Genomic DNA, 15,148 nt, shown 5'->3' with positions numbered 1-15,148 from the left:
CTGCTTCTCAGTACAGATCTTTGCGAGGAAAAGGCACAGGCAAGCATCATCATGATGATGGGGAAACACATATAGACTATGAAACTGATTTTTCCAAGGCAATCTAGTCAACTGGTGGCAAGGCTGATGTTCTCACAAGGGCTCTTGGCTCCCTCTCTCAGACCATTAGAATACTTACACTAGCTCTTAAGTATTAGTTTCTATTTGATTTATTCTTCCTATTCAAGGATGGGTTACATATTGAGATAAACAGTTTAGAAGACCTTTTTTTCATGTCTATTTTTATCATTTTTATAAGGACTCTTCCTGGAGAGTTAGGATCCATGAGTGATTCACAGAGCAGCAAAAGGGACATGACTCAGGAGGAGACCTCCTGCATGTATTTTTCATCCTCAGGCAAAACCTTTTAAAGCAGCAGATTTCCATTCCATACTGGGTGCTCCCTCGTGGTGTGTCTCCACCACACCAGTGGCAGTTCAGCCTGTCTTGGATGGAGTATCATTCCTCCCCAGGAGTCTCGAGGAGGAGGGATTGCCACTAGTAGCAAACAATGCTGCTACTGATTGGTTAGGGAGAGCTAAAGCATTTCTGTGTAAATCGGATGTTTCCTTCTCTCCTGGAGGCTCAGCATGCCCCTGTTTCATGATCCTTGTGCCTATAAACTGATGTCCATTGCCTGAAGCTGGGAATGTTCACTTTGTAACATGCAGAGCACAGCAAAATCCAATTCTGCAGTATTAAAAATACATCTCAGCGCAGCAGCTCAGACAGCAAATGCAGAGTATGTATATTAGTGCACACTCCCTTAACCAGCCCTGAAATCAGAGTCTGTCAAACAGATGCCTGGAAGTGGATTTGGACTCTCAGAGAAAGTGTTTCCTGTCTTAGACCTTTCTGCACACAGTGTACAAGGGGTTAACAAGGGAGCTACTTTGCAAACAGAGGCAGAAGGTCATTGGCGGCAACAGCAAAGACTCCTACAGCCTGCCATGGAGAGCCTTTCACCCGGCATTTCCCACCCAGGGGATTGTAAACATTGGCTCGCGGCCATGGAGTCCTACTGAACTTCTCTTTACTTTCAGCATATACATTTATGCGTCTTAATGGACACTGAAGCACGGCAAGTGAGTCCTGCATGTGCAGAAGGAGAGAGGGAGCTTCTGTTCAAATTTAAGAGAGGAGGGAAAGAGCCATTACTCACGCTGGAATTTGAAAACATAGAGATATGCTTGTTCAGTGGTACTTCACATGTAACATAGCTGCTGTTCTCAGGCAAACTTTCTCAACTCACTGGAATGTGTAGAATGCTGTCACTTCATCAGAACCCAGAAGAGCTCTTTTATCTGCCATTTGTTAGTAACTAGCAATATTGTTCTTATCTCATTGTCCTTTAGCCTGATGCAGTGCCCTCAGACATGAGAACTTGTAACATGAAAGCACTCATTACCTTGAGCATTCCTTTTTGTATTGTCTGAAGCTTTTATCTCTCCAGATTAAATAAGATGCTTTGTATCAATTTTGAGAGAGATGAGTCATCTGTAAAAGGCTGTTCTGCAACATCATTTTCACAATAGAACATTTTACGTTTTTATAAGACTGTTACCACCCTGGAAGAGTCCTCAGCGATCCAGACTAAGTCAGATCTTTTTCACCCAACTGATCTATCCATAATTAATTTCCTAAAGGAATCTGGCTTCTTAAAAATAACAAAAAATAAGAATACAGACTTTAAGGTTAGAGCTGGGAAATAAAGCTTTGCATGTTCTAGTACTGGACCAACTGTAACATTCTGGTGTCCTGCTAAATCTTCATATTCTTAAGATCAGTTTAAGTCCTCTAGCACTTAGCAAGGGAAGAAAATTTCTTTGGGGTTCTTTAAAAAAATTGTGCTTCACTTTGTACTGCGAATCATAAGTTTTGGCCAATGGGTGGTGTATCAAGTAGCAAGGGAGGAGATGTTGCTTCTCTCTCCGCAGAACAAAACAGAGTGCCACCCTCTAGAGCTTTTCTGAGTACCATCTATTAGTCAGAGAGAGAGAATAAATTCTGCCTAGATCCAAGGTAGACTCCAGCCTGGTTAATGTAATTAATGCCTGACTTTATTTTTATCCAGCGTTGGTCTAATGTAAAATGCATACACATTCCAGAGAGCAGTATCCAGAAACTCGGCTCCTCGCCCCTTCCAGCTGATTGTCCTTAAGCACTCGGCTACTTTCAGACACAGTCTTGCCCCATGACTCATATACTCCTGGCAGAATAGTGACTTGGCTTCAGCAAAGGCAAGGAAAGAGCTGTCACCCAAAAAGCCCCTAGCCTAGTGGTCAAATTCTTTTCTTGGACATAGGAAGTGCCTGTTAAGTCCCCTTCAGGCTGTGTTTCCACTTTGAGATTAACATAATAACATCTGTAAAAGATGTTAATGTAGATGCAGACATATATTGCTTCCACTGCCGCTCCTAGTCGTGGGCTTCACTTAGATGGGACTCCATATGGACTTCTGTGGAGAACATCCAGGTATCTAGAATATCTGCCTGCCTAAACATACATCACACAGTAGAGCTTCAGCTGAAACACAGGTGCTTGTTTCTGCTATGAAGGTCTTTATAAATATGTGTGACCATCTACACTGAATACTCACAGACACTTTCAGATTAAGAAATGAATTTAATGAGCAACGATGTGTACAAAACTCATAACCATGGAAAGTCAGTGGTTAGCGTCCAACATTTTGATGGGTCTGAAGCCTACAAAGACATTTAAATCTGATATTCTGACACCCTGAAGACTCCTCTTAGCCTTTCTGTCCTTTCTATCTAGTCCTTGACTTTGCCATGAAATTACAGGCCTACAGCTGGTCCTTGTCCTGCTGATATTTACTTCAAACCACAACTCATTTCTAATGATCTGTGACGCATTCATGTGTGTATAAACACATATACCTATCTGTCCGTTGCAGACAGTAAGTTCATCTTTTTTGTTTGTTTTTTGTTTTTGAAACCTTTACGGTTCCAAGCCTCAGTTTTCATTTATCCTTCCGCATTCATGTCAGCTGTCATAATAGGACTGAAGTTTGCACCCTTGTGAAGTAGTGAGGGCAGATGCATCCCCAAGAGGAGCTTCTACTGCAGAGAAGCTGCCTTGTTTGCAACCCTGGGTTCCCTTTGGGTTTTGCTGTAATATAGGAGGTTTAACTGTAAACTATTGCTTCACATGAGTATCATTGGCAGATGTTGCTCCACCAAACCTTTAATATCCTATCAGTGACACTGGTACTTTGCCTCCAGGCCCCTCCTTAAGCCATGCTAGAGCCTGTATCACTAGCAGCACAAGCTTCTACTTCCAACAGGGACATCGCTTCACCAGTCTTCTTTGGAGAAGGAGAGCTGTGTGGCTGCGTAACACTGCATCAGGTGCTATACGAGCTCCCACCATACCACACCATGCTGCTTGGGAAAGGTTACAGCTCTTGGTGCCACGGGTAAATGAGTGTTTCTCCTAGGAGTTGATGGGACATATCAACAAAGAAAGCCCAAAGTGACAACAATAATTTTTAACAAGAGTTGCTAAAATGTAGCCTCATTATGGAAAAGTAATATGAGATTTCTCTTGTGTACCAGCTATGAAAATTACCCAGACCAATATCTTAATTGTAGATGTGCCAAAGACTACTCTTGTCCAAATCAGACTTTCAGTACAAAAGACATTTGGAGAAATATTTTCACAGTAATTGTGACTGAGTTTATTTTGCCCTTATTACACATTCTGGATGAAGGCTAGGTAAGCTCTTACTCAGCAGCTAACCTGCTGATGCACACGTCCTCTGCACACACTGCCAGATGCAAAGATAAAACTCTCTTACTTACATGCATGCACTGATTGTTATTTGCGTCTTTACTTTCCTATACAGGTCTTGCCATTAACTCAAAGCACAGCAGTAGCTCATAAGTTTCATTCTCAACTGAATGGAGACTGTATCCTGTAGAAGTTGCTTGCACCAAGTTTCCCCTTCTGTAAAGTCCCAAGCTGGAAAACTTTTTTTCATAAAAATCTATAACAATTCCAGTTCCTAGCAGAATTCTGTGTTAAGCTGTCACCCAGGGGTTACATGTGCCTGTAAATGGTTTGGATTCTTTCCGTCTTTTTGAAAGTGACTCATTTGTTCAGGCCATTTTTGGTGTTCATATTTCATTACAAATTTTAATGAGAAAAATGATTTTTTTAATTCTACCTTCTTTCCCATCTGGAAGTAGCCATAGAGTCTGCAGTAAAGCCTATCACCTAGATAACTGGCAGTATTTATTCTATTCTTTGAGACTGCATTTTGTTTGTGCATCATCTCCTTTTGTTAAAGATGGTTTGAAATAGAAGAGTACCCAAGCTCCATGGGAGAGAGGTCTGTGGTGGCCTTCATGGTTTTGCTTTATTTAGGTTTCTCTGTTGAGAACCAAAGCCTAACACAGTGCCCCAGGAAGTGGGGAGACTTTTTTCTATTAACCAGATTGGTTTTCTAGTAGCAGTGGAAAGCTGTTCTTCATTATAAAGCCAAACCCTAAGTGGCAAGGCTCGGATTCTCTAGTCTAGCCATGATGAACTCGGAAAGAGACCAGGCAGTCACAAGGGCATCTTCAGGAAATCTCAGCATCCCCTTTTCTTGGAGCCAACCATGGTTTGCTTCTTGATACAAGCTAGAGCTACATGGTCTCATTCTCCCAGAGACTAGGCATAAGTGAGGTGAGAGACCAAAGAAAAGATGGATGCTACCCAGCTCAGTGGGAATATGGATGGTACAAGGTGAGTTGGTTTTGTGGCTACCTAAACACGTAGAGCAGAGCAAAGCAACTGGAACAAGGTTCAAGATCAGATACTAGAAACTGCAACCATTTCCTCAGCTAGCTAATGTCAACAGGTGACTGACATGAGTGGCAATGGGCCAGATTGCTGTGGCCAGATCCAGAACAAGACGTGCATTCCAAGGCACCCATGCAGGCTGCCATCTTTTTAAGGCTTTTTTTTTTTATTTTGGTATTGTGCAAGGAATTCTTTCTTCTAGTAGGTGTTTGACTTAACAACGTAAGAAATCAATGGTGTTTATTTCCTCCTGCCGTTGTGTTTTTTTTCAGCTCTGAGGTGGATTATTAGAATTTCCTCTTTCAGCCTACAAATTTCATTTGATTATTGGATCTTGAAGCAGGACTGAAGAGTGGCCACTTTTTTTAAAGCCCATCACTCTCAATGCCTTTAAGTATCTCTGTATAAACTGCAATATCAAGATAGGCCTCATTGCATGCAAAGCTGACCACTTCGGTAAAAACCTGAGCCATCCCATATTCCATGGAAGGCTGCTCTGCACCTCAGAGATTAAGGCATCATGGTTTTGGTTTTAGTACATAGCAAGCATTGGCAAGTCTTTCTTACACTTCCATGGGCTCTGAACCAGGTATTGTGATGATACTGATGTTATTTTTGCTTCGTTATTTTTATATAGAGATAAAACACTTTTCAAGTGAAGTGTTAGGTATTCTCTAAGAAATGTTCTCTGTATGGTATCAGTACAGAATTCTATGAAATATTGTGCTTAATGGAAATATATTTCCTTGTATTATCTTTGAGATAAGTTCTGTGTTCTAACTAATGGGTGAAAATATTACATCATCTTAAGAGCCTTTTCCTTTCTAGTAGCTGTTTCACGCAGCTGCTTAGTGCACAGAGACTCTTGAGGTAAAAGCCACTGAATGTAGGTAAAGTGTCTTCCGCAAGTATTTGTATATGCATGTATGATGTGCAAACGCACACACACACAGACATACACATACACCTAACATGCAGTCATGCTCACAACGGATGTACCTAGAAATATTCTCCAGCACTGCCATCACACTTGGTTATGTGGTTCTTCCTAGAAATAAAAAAGCAAAATTCTGATCAGTTTTGTGTGTATAAACCATCAAAGAAATGAATGGTTTCTTTATATGTTAAGTTATCTCACAGTTGATGCTAAATCTTGCTTTCATCAAAGCACAAATGTTTTAACATAAAAAAGAAGAGCACACGTTCTAAAATAACAACTTGGTAGTGCGTGGTATGTGTGATCAGGATTTTTCTCTTCTATAAATAGATGTTTTTTTCCTTGATCATTTAACTAATGAAATAGTAAGAACCATCTTTCCACTTTTCACAAAGCAGGTAATTAAGCTTGCCTCTAAAACTGATACAAATGTGAATAAAGAGATAAAACTGTTATTACCGTGTGCATTTCATAAGACCCATACGACTCAAAAAGATGTCATTTATATACATATTAATATATATATACAACTTTTAGTCAAGGAATGAATTACTTTCTAAAAGCCACCAGGGTAGTTTGGTTCATTTTTCTGTAAAAGGGAAACTATTTCAATGTGTCTATAAAAAGACAAAATACCATCTTTCTCTGAAAAAGAAACATTCTAACCAGCCATACCTATATCTATATCTGCAATGAAACTGGAAACTGGTTATATAGGAGTGGAGGAACCACTATTCAATAATGATAGAAATAATATAATAATAATAAATAATAAATAATAAATGATAATGATAATAACGATAATAACGATGATAATGATAATAACAATAATAATAAATAATAAATAATAATAATAATAATAATAATGTTCAGACTGATACTATCCCTGCGAACTAAAGCACATTGTATGATGTAGTCATTATTACCTGTCTCCATTGCAGTTAGCAATAACATTAGGTCTTCAGAGATAGATTAAAGAGTCACAGGCTCTTTACAAACACAGAATGCTCAGTGAATCTTATAGGCACATTTATGGGAAAATTCATTAAGACAGTCCCCAGCAAATAAAGCAGGCACGCTCCTCTTCCACGCCAGGGATGAAAAATATGTTGAAGTCATTGTTCCAAGGCTAAAAAGCCCATGCTACCACCGCTTATCTTGGCCTTATCGCACCTTTTGGACAGGTGTGTTTTGGTAGGTTGCTGTGTGAGGTGCTGTAGGGTGCAATGAGACATCAACCCTCTGTCTTCCTCTTCCGTCCCTCCCTGCTCGCCCCATCCACACACCCCAGGCTACCCCTTCCCTTGTCTTCCAGGACCCCCCACACACAAACACACAGTTTACCTCTATGAGGTGGGTGTGCTCTGCTGCTGCAGGGTTTTGGGGTGCCCCTAGTGGACATGGAGGAAGGGGAGGTGGGGAGCAGCCCCACTCCTGGAGCAGAGCAGCCAGGGACAGGGACGTGTGGGTGCAGGAGGGATGGAGGCAGGCATGCCCAGGCTGAAGGCCTGCCTGTGGGATGCGGAGCAGGGCCCGCCTGGGCTGCCTGGGCAGGCACCGAGCAGCACGCAGGGCAGCTGTCAGAGCCTGCAGTCCTGCAAACGTGCCATCTCCTCCTTATATAGGGTCACCTACCTTCTGGATTGCCTCCTCTGCCCTGCCCCGTGCTGGTTGTCAATCACTATTCCAGACCGCAGGTGCTGAAACATGGTATTTTTTAATACTACATTGAATTCATATTAAATAATGCCACACTGTCAGACCAGCAAGGCATTTGTAAGCATTCTCATTTAAGACATTGCATTTCTTCTTCTGAGATTCTGTGGAGATTCAGCACATTTCTAGCAAGCAAGAGGGAAGTGCATTAGAGAGAGAGTCTGCAGTGGAGATTGAAGCCAGGCTTCAATCAATATGCAAGCCCCGATTTTAGCCATCTGTAATTCAGTTCTCTCCACTAGTCTGTGGTGAATGTGTCAGGCTTATTTATACAGCTGAGGAAAAATTTGCTACAAAGTTTGAAGAAAATTAGGCGAGTCATTTTAGACCCCCAGCCCTGGATAAGAAGCCATGCTGTACCAGCTCCATCATGAAATTTTAAAGATTCCACTTGAAACCCTCCTGAGCAGTTTGAAGCAATAGAGAGGTTTTTTGTGATTTTGGGGCACCATGAAGCAACACTACAGAATTATATTCTGCATGCTGCCCCATGTATGTTACAATTACATTCACTTATTTTTACTCAAAAAAATAAAGGACAAAAATAAATGAAAAAGTAAAAGATTCCGCAAAGGTAATGTGAAAGCCCTATTAATGAGAATTGAACAAAATAACTGAGTTTAAAAGTTTTTTTTAAAGTTACACATAATCTTTCATGAGGCTGAATTGCTTTAAAGAACAAAATGAGCCAGTGTCTAATGGCAAATATCTTGAACAAAATCAGCACCAAAAACAGTACAGTAGAAACCACAATCACAAAAGCAAAAGATTTGGAAGAACTTTATTTGGATTAAAGGATACTTTGTAAGAATTTAAGCATCCTGTTAATTGCTTTTGTGGAGTGATGTCTATGATAGCTAATATCTTAAGAGGTTTTACAGGCCTCTTCAAAGTCCCTTCAGAAATAATTGGAGTAGAATTAATCACACCCAGCTTTAGATGTCTACAATGAAGATGTCTACATGCGGGCCAGTCAGCTAGATTCTCCTCACAGATAGCAAGCAGTTGCAGCATGTGTTCATTTGACCAGTACAACACACTCACTGTAAAATAAGTTGAATGGCACCCAGGGAATACCAGCTTCTTCCCTCTGACTGTAAAGGGAGTCTGTTTGACTGGCTCAGATGTAGATACCTAATGTTATGTGAGATGGATCCTCGTTCAGGTGCTACCTCGCTCTACTTTCTCTTTATGAGGACTCTACAAGCACTAGGCTACCTTATGTATTGGGAGATGAAGCAGAAAATATCTGAATAAACCTTTCCATCTATGAAGCAATAGTTATGGATATGGGATACAAGCAAAAGAAACACTACTCTCTCTTTTCATGATGTCCAATGTCTTTCATTGGTTTCTACATGCAAACTTTTGTGACCTTTTAAACCCCATGTTTGATCTTAGATCTGGCTGCATCCAGTTTTAACGGCCCAATTTTCTTCTGCTCTGTAAATGGGAGGGGAAATCAGCTTCACTGTGAGGCTCGACGTTACCCCTTTGGAGCAAAGCTGGGTGGGATGAGGAGTGGGCCATGATCCCCCAGCCCGACACCCTCCCGGAGCCCCTCTGGTTCAGCGGAGATGAGGGAAGCATAGCAAAACGCCTTCTCTCTCGAGTGAAAGGAAGACCCGGGGCCACAGCGTGACTCACTGGCTGGTGGAATAAAGAGTGCCAGGAAACATTCGTGGGTACTGGAGCTCAATTGTCTATACTGTTAAATTATTAGAATGGTTCCTGGCACGGTTTTGAGTTATGCCAACTAGCCTTCCCCCAGACAGTTCCTAGGCAGTTAAGCATGGACCAGAGACCATTCCCAATAAGCAGTTTGCATGCGGTCACCTTTTTTTGGAGGCTTGAGAATTTAGTAACATGGACATAGGCCACTCTGTGCCTGTTGGTCTCCGTGCCAAAGGAACATTTCCTGTCCCATTTAATTTCCCAGCACAGACATAGCCACTGTGTTACAGTCTGATCCCTGCTTTGTTCCTGTAGCTGTGCAACTGGGCATTGGTCTGTACTTAAAGTCTGTGGCAAACCGAAATGTAGTCTTTTGTGTCTATGTTACTCAACCCCATCCCTGAACCTCTGTTTGTCTTTGTCTTTTTTGAACTGTATGCTATTCAGACAGCAACTATATTTGGAATGGGCTGTGTAATGTGCAGATCCATTTAAATTAAGCAGTTATCCAGAAGTGAAAATCTGCTCTGTAAAGTAAATGGAAATTAAATGAGACAGACACGATGCCTAGATCCTGTGTTTGCACCACTAGTGAGCAGATATGTACCACTAATCTGATTTTACATCAGAAATAGGGATCATGAAGTGCAGGACTGAAACTCCTGGGGCTTAGGTGGTCCCAGATAGCAACGTCTGTCAGGTATAATAAGGCAGACAGCTTTATTTGAAAATAAAGCTATCTTTCTTCTTCAGACTCTAAATGCAGCTTTCCCCTGACTTCTCACTGAGCATGTTTCCTTCTTCAGGGAGTCTGACACAGTGTTGGCACAATTTGGCAGATGTTCTTCCCTTTCTAGTGTCTCTCAGATATATGCTTCATTTAATTTCATCCTGATGTGGTGCCTAAACCTACTGACATTAAAATGCTAAGAAGCAGTGATCTGCAGCTACTGATATTGTTTTTTTATCTGCTATCGTTCCATCTTATCTGGGTAGTAAAAATATAAAATGTGCACTGGAAAAGGAGTATATCTGCTCCCTTTGGTCCCAGTGTGCAAATTTTTCTCAGTTTTTCAGTTTTCTTGTACATAGATTAATCCTTAGAAAATACAAATGTCATGGTATCCCCAGAACTGACAGAGCAGGGTGGAAAGCTAAAGGCAGCCTAAAGAGGGAACGGGAGCTAATTTGGCTTGAGCATTTGGAGACATTCAGAAGAAGAGGGGACAGGGTGTGAAATTCTGGAGAGCTTGGGGGTGCACAGGAGCAGGCGGGGAGTGTGACGGAAGGTGGAGCTCATGGGACGCAGCGGGTGTCAGGCCGTGTTCACCCGGGCATTTGCACATGAGCAGCACAGGGTTAGGCATGTTCGGTGACATCAGGGGGCCGCTGGCATGTGGCAGAAAGGCTGAGATGGGAGAGGAGCCGGGAGGTTGGGGGAGAGCTGAGAGGAACGTGGCTGTTGCACGAGAGGAGCTAAAGAGGCCGGGCAGGGTGAGGGGAAGGGAGGAGGAGGCAACGGAGGGAGGTTTATTAGATGAGAGGGCTAAAATGCAACGTGGTCACTGAAGCCTACAACCTCAGAGGTAGCTAGAAGTCTTACGCCACATTTAGGATCTCCATCAGCATGTAAGCGTGAACCCCTTTTCCTACAGCTTGAACGTCAACAGTCACAGTGCGTGCGCGGCAGATTTTCAGGGCAGGCAGAATTTAAGTGAAATGTAACAAAGCAGAAGCATGGTTTTTTGATCCTAAAAGGGGGGCTTTATCATGAGCAAGTCTTGCAGGGAGAGCCTGTCTCACTGGTGGTGTGGCTTACCTAAGCAAAGCATTTTTTCACTCTAAGTCAGAACTGTGCTAAAGAGGAAGCGATGATCTAGTTGTTCAGCCACCATATCCTGTGTTCAGAATAATTTTCATTTCTACTTATCTGCAAATGTTAATGGAATGTCCACAAATATTTTTTTTGGTTTCTATGGTAAGAGAAAGAGAGTGTGAAACTGTGTGTCAAAACCACTGCATCATTTGCCTCATCCTGTGCTTTTCAGGAGAAGACCCTGAGCACCAGACGAGTCATCTGTGGCATTACGTGTGTGCAAAATGACATTTAGTAAATTTTGATCCCTTTCAAGTTCATGTTTCAGAACACAGGCTTGTACATTACAAACCATATGGGTTGCTTGATCACTTTTATAATTACCGTAACGACAGAGTATATCAAAACAGCTCCACACAGATTACTTCCCCTCTGACTACAAAAAGCCGAAAGGCACTGGCTGGAATTTAGCTGCGAGACTTTGGAAATAACTCTTTTTAAGGTTTAAGGTTTCCAAATTACTCAGAGACAGAATCTCCCATTGCCCCGCGTACACATGCGTGGAGCTCGGCGGCAGGGTGCAGGCGCTGGGGGAGCCGTGCCAGCACGCTGTCACGTGGGGGAAGCAGCAGACGCGCTGCGCGCTTCCGCGGCCTTCTGGAAACAGCCCTGCTCCCCCGAGCCTGAGGCCGGGGGCCTGCCGTGAGCTGCGATGCTCCTCTCAGGAAGGGGAAGGAAAAGAGCAGCCCCTTCCCTCGGAGCATTTCCCTGGGAAAGGGGCTTCAGCTCGGGGCGCACCTCGTCAGAAGCGCTCACCAAAATGTCTCGTAACCGTGCATCCCCCAGTCCTCTGCCTATGAGAAGTGCAGGGGGCTAATGTGTGGTGGAACTGGGGAAAATAAAACGTCTCTTCACTTTATGAGAAGAGCTGTGAGGGTCTCAAATGAAGATTCACTGGGATTGGTGATATTTCCAGAGATCCAGCGATCGCGCAGCTCTTGGTCCTGACACAGCACCCAGACACTGACAAATAACAATGGGCCGAAATTGTTATACCCGACTCCTGAAAGCAATGTTTCTTCAATAAGTTTTCCATCAGATTTCCTGAGAAAGTGCAAATCAGAGTTTGAGAGAGATATCTGCACCACGAAAAATATGTGTATATTTTAGGAGGGATTCTTGCTGATTCAGATAGGCCAGTGCCTGTAAAAATCCCCTGACCTTAAGTTACATTTATCTTCTTTTCCCGAAGTGAATCTCTGAAGAAACTTTACTTTAATTTTATAGAGAGATTATATAGAGAGAAGTATTTTGGGAAAAGATTATTGATACGTTAACAAATTGGAAACAAGTCCAACAGAGTTAAATAATGCCCAGCTTCTACACAGGGATCTGTTTATGTGAACAGGTAGCTGGAAGTCAAGATTGCCAGTGCAGTACTTTGCACTGTGTTATTGAACTGTTTCAAAGACAAATTTTATGAATAGAGATCAAAGTGTTTAAGAGGACTGTTAGCAAATATGACCACTTGTGCAAATATCCATGAACCTCCCTTCAATAGCCTTTCAGTAGTTCCAAAGGCTGTCAGGGCATGTAATGATTGTAATAAATACTGTATTTGCTTTTGTTTCAGCTGGCTTTGACCAGCAAATTCGGCTGATTACTTCCATTGTTATTTTTGCTTAGAAGACAATTATATTGTTACCATTTAAAAATAAAACACTCTCCTTACACATTTCTGTGTATTGGTTTTCAAATCCAGAACTAACTATCCTAGTTAACATACTTTTTAAAGTTATTTTCATGTTATCTTTGAACTTGTTTCTTTTCAGTAATATATATATTTTTTTGCTTTGTTTTATGCTTCTCATGAATTTTCATGGATTTCTCATTTCTTAATGCTTCGTGCTAGTTGGAGAAAGAAACCACTAATTTTTGAGAACCTCTCTACCTGTAGATTAATACTGACAGAAATTTAAATTATAGCACACGCTAAGAATATATTGCCATTTAGCTGACAATCTGTTATGTCTGGATTATAACCGCAGTCAGGAGCAGAATACTCCTGTAGCTCCAAGATTAAATTCAAGCAACATAATAGGTCACACAGGACTGTAAGGAAGCTCCTTGTGTTCTTCTGTAAATAGACTGAAGATACAATCCGCCTCATAGGTATTTGGTCTACTTGTGGGAAACAAAAGGATAAATATAAGCTGTCCCATCTCCGTTGTGGGTCCAATGTGCAGGACTCATCAAAGTACATTGGTGGAGTAGTGCCAGTAAAATTCCGACTGTGTCTCTACAATACATTGCAACACGACCAGCTGCCTTAAAGCAGGCACTTTACATGTCAGATGTCCCTGGGAAAAGCTGTAATCATTTGGAAATCGATCGTGAGAGAAGTTGGTGCTGGTGTAACCAGCGGCATGTGGGCAGGGACGGTCACAAACTGTGAAGGTCAGGAACCTGCCAAGGGTCCCAGCACTGTGTTGGTTGGTTAAAACAATGACAATTTAAGGTATCTCCCTGTGCAAGGACACCACGCTGGGCAGCACTGGGCCTTTTGTAACGGGCAGCTGTGGGGAGGTTTTAACTTAATCTGCATCCAAATGATAAAATAATGAATTTCTTCAGTTCAATGTGAACAAAACTTCTGAGACAGGTAGGACATTTTTACCCAGGTTAGCCAGTAAACTTCAGTTAACCCCATTTCTTTTGGAAAACAAACAAAAACTATCCAAACTATGAAGAGCATAGGATAAAGATTAGCTACACATTCTATTTTGTCCTATAGGTAAACCCACAGTATTCCTTAACTTACTGGTTTCCAATTTTGGTGTCAACACCTAGGGGTCCATAAAAAGTGTTTAAGAAAAGCAGGCCTTGTTCAACAGACTAACTAATGTTTGTTCCAAGGGGAGTCTGAAACTCTACTGGAAAATGTTTGGGGTCTGTAATTTGCAAAAGCTTCAAAGAGTTGTTCTGATAGTGTGCTGTGATATTGTGATACCACACCAATGCTGTACAATGACACTGTATTTTTGTTATGCTGTGAAATGCACTGTTCTGGAGAAGTGATCTCACTTCCTGACTCATCATCACTGCGGCTATAGATATGGAGATTTTTCCATACAGGACCATTTTCTATGCACTTGCCAAATCAGTTTGCCATAATCTGTGAGGTTTTGCAATTTGGATGAAACTAAATTGGATCTGTGTACAACAACATTTATAAGGTTGCAATTCTGTAACTAAGCATGCTCTATCTTACCTTCCTTTTTGTTTTACAGGTTGTTACTTTGTGGTATAGAGCGCCTGAAGTTTTGCTTCAGTCCAGCTATGCAACACCGGTTGATCTTTGGAGTGTTGGCTGCATATTTGCAGAAATGTTCCGTCGAAAGTAAGAAATGCTGTCATATTTTCTTCACTTTTTAATTTGAATTTAAAAAATGTGCAATGATTTCTGTTACAATATCTTAGACCGTGTTTATATTGGAAAGGACTGATAGGATGTTTCATTCACAGCACAGAACATAAGCACACGTTGCAAATTCATACTTTTCTCTGCCTTGGAGTCTTTCTTTGGGAATGAGAGTCTCCATTAGCTCTTGATAAAGCCCAGATGAGCATCGTTGTATTCCTGTTACACCTGAATCCAAATGTAGATAAATAAGGCCTAGAGGGGCTGGTGATTGTTTTCAGTAAAGCTGCATTCTGGAAAGAATTTAGGCTGAGGAAGGCAAGTCCCACTGTTCAGCAGAGTCTTCTTGCTCTGGAGTTGTTGCATTAGCCCATCAGTTGCTTGCTTGCAGTCCTCCTCCTCTCTTGGCATATCTGAAATCTTCAAAGTCACCATAAAGAGTTGATTCCTGGAAACAGAGGTAGGAATTTTTGTAGAATAAGTTATTTTTCCAGGATGCAGGGTAACAGAGACAGTTAAATGTAATAAAATAATAACAATAATAATAAAGACTTTTTTCTGATTCAATTAACCATCAGAACTGTTTTTGCCGTAAAATGTTACAACTAGATAGAGTTGATTTGTGAATGTGAGAGGAATAATTGTGTGCTGTCCTTTCCTTGTGGAAGGACAGTAAAATGGAGGTTGTACTATGTAGGATGTAGAAAGGAGCAACCCCACAAGAACCTTAGCAAGA

The 15,148-nt window shown here is 41.6% G+C and overlaps 1 protein-coding gene across 2 annotated transcripts in view; it reads left to right on the top strand.

Annotated features, from left to right (window-relative positions):
• Positions 1-15,148, top strand: part of CDK6 (cyclin dependent kinase 6) — a 142,620-nt gene that overhangs the window by 83,659 nt on the left and 43,813 nt on the right. For both annotated transcript variants that reach the window (XM_080582567.1, XM_080582568.1), the window contains exon 5: positions 14,282-14,391. In XM_080582567.1, the coding sequence (XP_080438693.1) occupies positions 14,282-14,391 (110 nt within the window). The remainder of the gene's footprint in view (positions 1-14,281; positions 14,392-15,148) is intronic.

Source organism: Anser brachyrhynchus (assembly GCF_964034855.1).
Source record: "Anser brachyrhynchus genome assembly, chromosome: 2".
In the NCBI taxonomy this organism is placed as follows: Eukaryota; Metazoa; Chordata; class Aves; order Anseriformes; family Anatidae; genus Anser; species Anser brachyrhynchus.
This window is presented reverse-complemented; position numbering and strand designations above follow the sequence as displayed.